Here is an 11457-nt window from a genome sequence, read left to right on the forward strand (position 1 = left end):
ATTCCTATATTCCTGTATGAAATCGCACATTTCTGGAGTTAGTTTTGAACGGCTAGGACGTCCAGTTTTTTTTTTTTTGAAAATTCGGCCATTAGCTTGATAAAGTTTAACTATTTGGTGAATAGTAGTGCGCTTTATATATACTATCAGATATTTCAGAGATATTTTTATATAATATCAGATCTGAAATATAATATCAGATATTTCCCTTTGGGATTTTCCACCATCTAACAAAGAGCACACACGTTAACGATCCTTATTCGTCGTCGTCAAGTTCTTCCTGCGTTCCATAATGTTCTCTGTGCTTAGTTGTCTGTGACTTGTAGCTTACTGATTAAACTTGAAACGAAATGGAATATAGATCATGTAAATCACAACGGTACAATCAAAAACACATATAAACACACATATAACAATGCAAAGTTAACAACACCACAATTTAAAAAAATGTTTAAACCGACCTGCTGTGTTCGACATTTGGCAGGGTTCCCCTTCCGTCCGCATAGGCCAAACAAATCATGCAAAACATTTGGGAACTAAAACGGCTTGACTCCAAGAACTGCAATTGGGTCAGAAAACTACCTTCAGATCTGCAACGTTCTTGGCTTCATTTTCCGGGCCATCTTGAGATACTTCGGAACCTGCAAATTCTACGAGCCGTGCGGTATTGGTACAACACATACGTCAATCAGTACTTGATTTCATTGGTGCAGAAGTACCTTGTCCTGATTTGTTCAATAGACATTTTTAATTTTCGAAGCTGCGAAGAATTATTGGGTACTGAATCCTTAAACATACTGCGAAAACCAATTTTACCAAGTAAGATATTATATGTTCAGAGTCTAAAAGAAATAGATAGAATTATATGCCGCCTTGCTCAAGAATCTCATCTCGCAGCAGAAAGCCGCGAACTGTTTTCTTACTCTTACGAATCTCTAATTTTACTTTGGCTGCTGTTTTTTCATTTTTATCAAGTTTTCTATCGTTCTTAGTTTGATGAACTGCGTTCTTGCTTCATTTTTTTTCCATCCAAGCTTTTCTAATATTGGAGTTCCACCATGATTTAGGTATATGTTTTAATTTGACTTTATTTTTTTTAGTTATCTTGCTTATTTTTATACTTATTTGTCTAAAGCTTTGTCCGTTATCACAGTTGAGTTTTGTTATTTGTTCTAATATTTTGTCTTTTTTGTATATTACTCTCTCTTCCATTTCGGTTTCTTGATCAATGGTTATATATATCATTTTGTGCTGACAATTTCCTATGTTTTGTTCTGTTATTTGTTTGCTTATGTCCATATAAATATCTTGTGTTGCTATTGTAGGATCGGTTGATGTTCCTCTGTTGTTGATATCGGTGGGGATGTTGATGATTTTCTCGATTGTCGTTATTATTAAATTTGAGGTTTCTAATTCTTCCATTATGATCATTCCCCAGTTATCTGTTTTTCGTCACCCCAATACGTGTGATGGCTATTAAAGTCTCCAACTACTATTGTTTTCTCTGTACAGCTTGTTGCAAACTGGGTTATTGCATTTTTTATTTCTTCGTGGCTTGCGTTTTGAGATGTAGATCGATATTATCTTTTGTTTGTTTCCATTAGCTCGATTCCAGCAACTTGAATAAAATTGGAGCTTTTTAAATTTTAGATTTTAGCATATCTTAATTGTTTTTTACGAGGTTACAGCTCCCTCCGTATTCATCCTCTCTATCAACTCTCACTGTTGTAAACAAACGATGTTTACACCGACCGCTGCTGTCACTGTCGGACATTATATCGTATTTACGAAGTTGTCGGAAGAAAGCTTCACGGTCGGGATATCTGAGTACCGCGGTGAGTGAAGGACTAACCGAAAAAGAATGTATATAAGGGCAGGACGACGCGCGAGCCGCCCTTTTTTACCGCTAGAAAACGTTGACGAATAAAGAACTAATTTTTTGGTTCGCTCTAGTAAGATAGCGTTCCTAATTAATTATCGACTTTTCGCGTTTTCTACATTCCAAAAAATTAGTTTCTAATTTCAAGAAATTAGCTCCAACTAATTCGAAAAAATAGTTTGTTGGAAATCTTCAAATTTCAACAAGTTTGCGATAGTTTGCAAGAATATTTGCGTCGCAAAGCTAAGTTTAGTGCGCGTTTAATTCGCTCGAATCGAAAGTAAATTATCCACCGGGGATAATCGCGATCGCGTAACGAACGATAGTGGATTCCAGTTTATAGTGCGCACGTATTAAGTGATTCGCGAAATGGAACACGGCGATGACACGGTGCAAGACGGGCAACAGACGAGCCAGCGAGTGGATACTGTATTCCCCTCGGAGGAACAGACGGCTGAACGCGAAAGCGTAGTCGCGACGAATGCGACGCCCTCCTGTTCGGCTCGATCGCCCGTGGCCGTACGAGAATCGTCCCAGAGCGAAGGGATTTTGGGCCACCGGGGCGAGCAGACCGTGCAGACTCTGTTCGGATACTTTCCGGTGAGGCACAGGGATGCCATCGCGCTGGACGCGACACCAGAAGCAGCCCGGCCGTCCCCTTATCACACCAACACGCACGCACAAAATGGCCACACGCAACCGGAGGGTTTAAGACGCGTTACCGATGGCGCATCGAATTCGGCGATGGCGACCGCGCACCGGTCAGCAACCCATGAAGGGTTCATGACCCCTAACCGGGAACACCGGAGGAAGCAGCTCGAACTTGAGCGTTTAAGAATCGAGCTGCAGCAACGAAAACTTGAACTCCGCGCGCGCGAGTTGGAGTTTTCAAAAGGGGAATGTGAAATTGCGCGCGAATCGCAATGCGAACTAGAAAAAGCAAGTGCTTGGCTGCTGCATCGAGAAAATGGTGGTTCCCTTGATGCTGCTGGAAGGCGCGTTGGGATCGACACGGAACACTTTCGATGGGAGGACAACCCTACCGTGGCCACCAGTAAATATGCACCGACGCACCCCCCGACATGGCCAGCGAACGAAACCGCGAGACGTGACGCGGAATTTCGCGAGTGGCAAAGCGCGATGGAGGATCTCATGTTGCGAGATCCTCGCCGCATAAATGGAACAACGCACCGACCTGGACACGATTTTGGGCACAGCACGTTGGCACAACCGCACGCAACCGATCACGACACTTCAGCAGCCGCCCACGGACACGATTTCGAACACAGCACGTCTACACACACACACACGGAAACCGATACGGACACACCGCCCAACCACACGGACTCGATCACGGTTATTACACGTTTATACCGCCCCGCGGACTTGGTCAGGCAAACAGCACTTTTGCCCAACCGCGCACGAGCGCGCCAGCAACGTACCCGCACAATGTTTTCGTCGACGGGCATGCGGGAACACTTGGAAGCTTGGGATCGACTTTCTTGAGTCAATCCCAAATTGCCGCGCGGAAAGCCAGTGGAAGAGAGCTACCTACGTTTTCGGGTTCCGCAGAACAGTGGCCGCTCTTCATCTCCAGCTACGAGCACTCAACAGCAATCTGCGGGTACTCCGACTACGAGAACCTGCTGAGGCTACAAAAGGCGTTGAAAGGAGCTGCGCTGGAAGCGGTCAGCTCGTTGTTGTTGCTGCCTTCCGGACTTAAGGAAGCCATAGACGTGCTCAAGCTACGGTTTGGGAGGCCGGAGGTGATCGTTGAAAATTTGATGGAGAAAGTGAGACGTATGCCAGCCCCACGAGCGGATCGGCTAGATACTCTGGTTGAGTTCGGATTCGCGGTGAGGAACCTGTGTGCGACCATCCAAGCATCTGGGCTGCCGGAATATACCTGCAACGTTATCCTGCTGAAGGAGTTGATCGTGAAGCTGCCGTCGGCCACGTGCATCGAGTGGGCGAGGCACCAACAGCAGCTGCCCTCTGTTACGCTGTCGGACTTCGGAAGGTGGATCGGCGAGTTGGCTGCAGCACTCAGCAGGGTAGTTCCGGTGAAGAGCGAACGCTTCGAACGCAGTGGATCCGGCGACTCGGATCGTCGGAGCAGTGTGAAACCGGTACGACCAGATCAGCGCCAGCCCACCACCGCACGTTTGAACATGCACGCCGCTACCACGAGCGGTAAGTACCCACATACAAATGTTTCTAAATGTTCAGCCTGCCAGGGAGAGTGTGCCGCACTGGATACATGCCAGCGATTCCAAACGATGACCGTCGCTGAAAGGAAGGAACATATAAGAGATAAGAAGCTATGCCGAAAATGTCTCAAGTACCATAAGGGGTGGTGTCACCTTAAAACAGTTTGCGGATCCAATGGGTGCGAGGCAATGCACCATAGGTTGCTACATGGTTCTCTGGGAATGACCAATACAACAGAAAAGCATTGTCTTACTCATTCCGGCTCCAACGATCGCACTTTGTTCCGCTACGTACCGGTAACTATGTATGGGAAGGATGGCAGGACGGTTCGAACGTACGCCTTCCTCGACGAAGGTTCGTCATCGACCTTCATCGATCATAGCCTGATGGACGAATTAGGGCTGATCGGAACGTCACGGCCATTGTGTCTCAAGTGGACCGGGGATACTACCAGAGAAGAAAAGGCTTCCGTCCAGCTGGCAGTGCAAATATCAGGTGCATACGAAGGGGCTCCAGTGCATGAGCTGACAAAGGTACACACGGTCAGCAATCTAGCCTTGCCCGCGCAGACGATAGATGGTAAACAACTGCAATCTGCGTATCCACATCTGAAGGGTTTACCGTTCACCTCTTACGTCGATGCCGTACCTCGAATACTAATTGGTGTAGATAATTGTCGTTTGGGAAAGCCGCTAAAATGTACAGAAGGACGGGTTAATGAACCGATTGCTTCGAAAACTAGGCTGGGCTGGATGATATACGGACCCTGCCCTATTGCAACCGCTAGTGTAACCGGAGGACACAGAAGTTTTCACATCTGCAGCTGCGAAGGTAACGTCGATGGTGTACTCACAAGCGAGGTTAAGGCGTTCTTCTCGTTGGATTCACTGGGTATCTCTAAGCCATCACGCTTACTCAAATCCAAGGACGATGAACGTGCCCTGGTGATACTTAACCGAGAAACCAAACTGCAGGGCGATCGATTCGAAACGGGCTTACTATGGAGATATGATGACGTCCGATTGCCATGTAACAAAGCTGCAACGATGAAACGGTACGAGCTCCTGAAAAGAAAACTGAGTAAAGATCCGGAGTTAGCTGCGGCGGTTAATCAAAAGATGAGAGAGTACATTCAGAAGGGCTACATTCGACGTTTATCAGCGAGTGAGGCGGAGGACAAACGACCAAACGACTGGTTTTTACCTATTTTCCCGGTTACCAACCCTAATAAACCGGGAAAAATTCGAATGATTTTTGACGCGGCGGCAAAGGTGAGTGGAGTTAGCCTTAATTCGTTCCCTTTAGCGGGACCCGATTTGCTTGCCGGGCTCCTTTCCGTTCTTTTTAAGTTCCGAGAGTTTCGCGTCGCTGTTGTGGGAGATATTCGGGAAATGTTCCATCAAGTGATGATGCGAACGGAAGACCAACGAAGCCAGATGAACCTTTGGGATGGAGACGATCCAAACGGCGATCCAGCCGCATACGTAGTCACCGTGATGACGTTTGGCGCTGCTTGTTCGCCCAGCAGCGCACAGTTCGTGAAGAATCGCAACGCAAAGCGATTCGAGGAAGAGTTTCCGCGTGCGGCAAAATGCATCAAAGACGAGCACTACGTGGACGATATGCTCGTGAGTGTGGAAACGGAGGAAGAGGCCGTAGGCCTAGCGGCGGTGATTGGTGTCCGATTAGCGGCTACGATCGTCAACTCACACCGATTAAACATCTCGCGCACGGTGTTTTGGACAGACTCGCGGAACGTGTTGAGTTGGTTGCGATCTGATCATCATCGCTATAATCAGTTCGTAGCATTTCGGGTCGGAGAACTGCTCGAAACAACGGAGGTTGAGCAATGGCGTACGATCCCAACGAAATTGAACGTACCTGATGACGGGACCAAGTGGACGAAAACACCGGATCTATCGCCTACTAGTCGCTGGTTCAACGGTCCGAGCTTCTTATGGGGCTCTGAATCACTCCGGCCTGGCTCGGAAACAACATCTCCAGACACCCCCGAAGAACTACGTCCAACTACGAAGAACTACGTTGTTGCTGCGGGAACAAAGTCGGACTGCTGGGTCCGCCGCCGTAGGTTGACCACGCGAAGGTTGGCCTACCCTGAGACTCTCGCGCAAGTCTCGTTCACCTTTCAGATCAGTTCGGATCAGACGTTAGGCTTTGTAGCTGGATTCCCAGGGCGAGTTTCTAACGTGGATCTTTACTTTCACTGAAAGGGCCGTAGAATTGACTTGAAAGCACCGTGTTAGGGTTTAAAGTACAAGTGAAGTTTATTGTCAAAATCTCCTGCTTATATACTAACAATGTGTCTTGAATATTCGAAAGTGAAAGCGAGATGAACGATAGAATCATTCTCCTACGTTGGTAAATCTTGTGGTGTCGGGTGTACCTGCCCGTTGACGGTCGTCTGGTGTCATTTTATTTGCGATAGTTGTTTCTTAACCGTATAGTTGATCGTATTTGTTTATGGTATCAGACGGGAGAGCTCTTATTGCTTATGCGCTTTTCAAACGGGTATCCGGACGTTGTTTACTTATGATCTCACGTATTTCTTTTAATTGTTCTGATTTGTCCTCCCTTTGGGTACGTGCTTATTCATGAATTCAATTCGCGTTCTTAGCTTTTCGATCGATCTCGCGGTTCTCTTAATTGTTATGATTTCTTGCCATCTCGATCGATCTCGCGGTTCTCTTAATTGTTATGATTATTCCCCCTTTGGGCGCGTGCTCATTCATGAGTTCGTTTACGTTCTTAGCATCTCGATCGATCTCGTGTTTCTCTTAATTGTTATGATTAACTCCCCTCTTGGGCGCGTGCTCATTCATGAATTCGTTCATGTTCTTAGCGTCTCGATCGATCTCGTGTTTCTCTTATTGTTATGATTAACTCCCTTCTTGGGCGCGTGCTCATTAATGAATTTTATTTGCATACTTTGTATTTTGACCGATTTCGCGAGTTTCTTGATTGTTATGTTTATTCCCTTTTCGGGTGCTAGCATGTTCCTTCTTTTCGCGTTCGTAACACCGTAGCTGAATAAGCAGTGCAAGCGGTCGAAGAATGGCTGAGCACACGTCATCTAACGCTCGCCGCTTACAAAACTGAGGCTGTCTTGAAATCGAGTCTCCGCCGAGGACGATTGGAGATCCCGTTGCGTGTCGGAGACATCGTGTGCAAAACTAAGCAGTCGATTCGCTATCTGGGGGTGCAGATTCACGACCACCTTTCGTGGAAACCGCACGTGGAAGCGGCAACGTCCAAGGCCCTCCGTGTGGTGGCAATAGTAACTTCAGTGATGCGGAATCACAGTGGCCCCCAAGTGGCGAAACGAAGGCTGCTTGCTGGAGTTGCAGAATCAGTGATCCGTTATGCTGCGCCGGTTTGGGTCGAAGCGACGAACTTCCAGTGGTTGCTGTTTTCGCTCCGTTGCGTATGAGGTGATAGTGGTGTTGGCGAAGATTCTGCCGCTTCGTCTGGTGATAGATGAGGATGCCCGATGTCATCAGAGGCTCCTAAATTCTTCTTCTGGCGAATCGAAGAAGGAAATCTGTTACACGCCGAGCTTCTTCGGCAGACCACGCGAAGGACTGATCCTTTTGCTGAAGACTCAGTGCGACGGTAACGGAGTTTTCCCGGTGAAGCAGAGGTGGTTATTCGTCCCGCTTACCAGACCTTCCCGCTAGTTGCTCCTTATCCAATGCTTGGGGAGCCTATTCAGACAGAAGGGGGTAAGGTGCCGAAAACCAGAGCTCTGATAAAAGAAACCTTCACTCTTCGCTGTTTCTACTTCAACCGATTAACGAAAACTGCTTTATTCAACAATTGCTCCCGCTTATATACCCATTTTAACAAAAAATCATAGCTTCCTTAAACTATTTTTCATGCGGCTTACAATATTACTTTTTCCTATGGTTACTTCGATCCAAAAAATTCCAAATCGCAACATTCTCCCCTCCATAATTCAACCCGGTGAATTATGCAATATAATATCTTCAGCGTTGTGATTCTTCAAAAAATCTACGAACTTCTTCATAATAACAGTATGTCTCAGCAATTTTTCCCATGAAGAAAACTGGTTTTCTGGTATCACTATTTCTTTTTGAACAGCTACTACGTTCTTTATGTGAGCTATCTCTGTAACTCCTGGCCATTCTTGTTCCTTTTCTAATAAAAATTCAGGTCCATTAAACCACATCCATGAATTATTGCTCATCTTCGTGGCGACATCAGCGGGATTTTCCTTAGATGGTACCCATCTCCATTGATCCATACTAGTTGAATCAAGTATCTCACTTATGCGATGAGATACGAACACGTCGTATTTTCGTTGTTCACTATTTATCCACGATAGCACAGTCTTCGAGTCAGTCCAATAAATAGTTCTGCTAATGTTCAAACGAAGCTCCTTTTTTACAGTGGCGGTCAGCCTCGTTCCAAGAACTGCTGCCTGTAGTTCCAGCTTCGGAATTGATAGTGCTTTCGTAGGTGCTACTCTAGCTTTTGCGGCTATCAAACGTACTACGTAGCATCCATTGATATTACTTCTCGCATAAACAGCAGCAGCAAATGCTTCTAGTGATGCATCAACAAATGTATGTATTTCAACTGGACTCGTGATCGACGCTACTATTGGTCTTGGGATGGCCAGGTGTCTAGCACTTTCAATCATTTTCAGCCATTCACGCCACTTTTCATACAATGCATCGGGAATCTTTCCATCCCAATCTTCCGTGGCAATGTTGATGGCTTGCATAATTATTCGACCATGTATGGTGATGTGGCTAATGAGTCCAAGTGGATCATAAGCACTCATTACAAAGCTCAATGCTTCTCTCTTAGTAGGCTTCTTTTCTGCATCAATACGTTTCAGATCGACTTTGTAGCTAAAATAATCATTTCGAGTATTCCATTGAACACCTAAAATCTTTTCCATAACTTCATCCTTTTCTTTAATATCAACCAAAGTTCTTACTTGATGACGTTCTTGCGAAATGTTGTTCATTAACTCCTGTTTGTTTGACACAAAGTTTCGAATATAAAATCCTCCATCATCGTGGGCTTCGATGACTTGTTTTACTGTTGCTTTCTCCATCGAAAAGAAACTATCGAGGTAATCATCCACATAGTGTTGATTTTTAATAGGTTCGAGTGCTAACGGATACTTGTTTTTGTTCTCCTCGGCCTTTGTTCACCTTTTGTTCACCTGAGCACACGCTGGTGAACACGTTGCTCCAAACGTCATAACCTGCATGACGTAGGTATCGGGATTCTTACTAGAGTTGCCGCCTCGCCATAAAATTCGCTGTGCGTCTTGATCCTCTGGACGTATTCTTACTTGATGAAACATCTCCTTGATGTCCCCGCATATACAGATGGGTCCTTCACGGAATCTCAAAAGTACTCCAAACAATGATGCCATTTCATCTGGTCCGGTTAGCAATACTGAATTTAAAGAAACACCGTTAATCGTTGCTGCGGCGTCGAAAACTAACCTTGGTTTCGGAATTGGCTTATTTTTGTTTACTATCACGAAATGTGGGATGTAGAATGTTCTTGGAGAGTGTCGAGATATTTCTTCCTGACTCAGCTTACGCAGATATCCTTTCTGCTGATACTCCTTGAAGGTATTGCACAGCCACGTTTTCAATTCCGGGTTTTTATCTAGTTGCTTTTCTTGTGTTACCAAGCGACGAAGTGCGTTGTTATAGCTATTCGGTAAAACGATGTCGTCATTCTTCCAAAGCAAGCCTACTTCGTATCGGCCATCCTTTTTCTTGAGTGTTTGCTGAATAATAGACTTGGCTCTTTCTATCGCTTGACATTTCACTGTTTTCACAGGTTTCACTCCAAACTCCTCGGTTGAAAAATATCTTTTTATCATATCGGTCATCAATTCTTCGCTTTTATGAATCAATATGTGATTCTCTTCCATTTTTGCGTTTGATTTGTCAATGCCAAAAATCAACCAACCAAGCTTTGTTTTAATCGCCATTGGTTCATCTGGTCGTCCTATTTTCCGGCCTAATGGCATTAATAAATGGCTATGATTCAATCCAATCAATATAGTAGGATATGCCTTTTCATAATCCGTTATTTTAATATCTTTCAGATACGGATATCGAACTGCTAGCCTTGTCCCAGACAGTGACTGGTTTGGCAATTGTAAGTTCTTCACCGTTCGAATGCCTTTTAACTCGTGCTCTTTCTTTTCGTTGACGCCACGGATCATGCAGTTTACTCTTCTGCTATTATCTTCTTTCATCGAAAGATTTTGCGTCCATGTAAGCATAAGAGGGTCCTTTGCTCCGTCCAACTTTAATTTATTTGCCATCTTTTCTTCAATTAATGTTAGTGATGATCCAGCATCCAGGAAAGCGTGGGTTTTCACAGTAATATTCCCATTTCGTAACACAACAGGAACGATTTGATAATATACGTTCTGTATAGTCTGATGATAATTCATCCTCGCTGTGTTTTCAATGTGCAACAACTGATGATGTTGTTCTTTGCAACCTTGAATACCACATTCCTTGGTCGCGTAACAGTTGCTCATATTATGATTGTTAGATTTTAAACATGCTTGACACTGTTTGCTGTCTATAGCTACCTTGAGCCGCTCATCTGCTGGGATATTCTTAAAACGTTCACATCGATGCAATGCATGGTATCCATTGCAAAATGGGCATGATTGTTGAGGGATACGCGGTTTAATGCTTCCTTGGTGTGAATTAGATGGTTTTACGAATGGTCGAGTGTTTCGCGGTTGCTGTCCTGAAGGTGTGTTTCGAGGATATATAGGCCGTTTATAATTCAATTGTGGTGGACGTTGGTGATTCGATGGAACACTTACATTTTGAGGCTGGTTAAAATTTACCGATTGTCGTGGTCGTTCTGCGTTTTTAGGCAGCTTTCTAATCTTTTCAGCAATAGGAAGAAGCCATTGGCTGAAATGTAGCACGTTCGGTACTTCGTAGGCTTTCTCAATATGTTCTTTGTATTCTATCCATTTTAATTGCTTGCTTGTTGATAACTTGAAGGCTAATTCATCTACTAAACGATGATCTTGTAAATATGCCTCCCATTTCATAGCCTTGAGGTTAGTAATCATGTCTTCTAATGCATCTGATAGCTCGGGAATCTTCATTTCGTTATCGAGCTTCACTCTCAAGACTTCTTTTAACAAATCGTTGTACACTTGTTTTGGTCTTCCAAATTGTTCTTCTAGTTTCAAAATGATGGTTGGAACATTATCCGGATCAAGGAATAATCTCCGAACACATCGTTCCGCATCTCCTTTCAATGCATGCTGAAGACGGTTAAGATTCTCTAAATTGCTGAATTCTCCTTCCTTAGAG

At 44.8% G+C, this 11457-nt stretch overlaps 1 protein-coding gene across 1 annotated transcript; it reads left to right on the forward strand.

The window, feature by feature from the left end:
- The first annotated feature begins 2248 nt into the window (after nt 1–2248).
- Nucleotides 2249–6262, forward strand: LOC128306748 (uncharacterized). Its single transcript, XM_053044345.1, has 4 exons — nt 2249–2640; nt 3477–5361; nt 5440–6152; nt 6241–6262. The coding sequence occupies exons 1-4, from the start codon at nt 2249–2251 to the stop codon at nt 6260–6262; spliced, it is 3012 nt and encodes a 1003-aa protein (XP_052900305.1).
- The last annotated feature ends 5195 nt before the right edge of the window (nt 6263–11457 follow it).

Source organism: Anopheles moucheti, chromosome X (genome assembly GCF_943734755.1).
Source record: "Anopheles moucheti chromosome X, idAnoMoucSN_F20_07, whole genome shotgun sequence".
Lineage (NCBI taxonomy): Eukaryota > Metazoa > Arthropoda > Insecta > Diptera > Culicidae > Anopheles > Anopheles moucheti.

What these genes read in the sequence shown, in the direction of transcription:
- LOC128306748 (XM_053044345.1), top strand. Translation starts at nt 2,249, where the DNA reads ATGGAACACGGCGATGACACGGTGCAAGACGGGCAACAGACGAGCCAG. An exon ending in GCGATGGCGACCGCGCACCG is followed by an intron (nt 2,641 to 3,476) that starts GTCAGCAACCCA and finishes CTTCATCTCCAG; the next exon opens with CTACGAGCACTCAACAGCAA. An exon ending in TTTTTGACGCGGCGGCAAAG is followed by an intron (nt 5,362 to 5,439) that starts GTGAGTGGAGTT and finishes GTTCTTTTTAAG; the next exon opens with TTCCGAGAGTTTCGCGTCGC.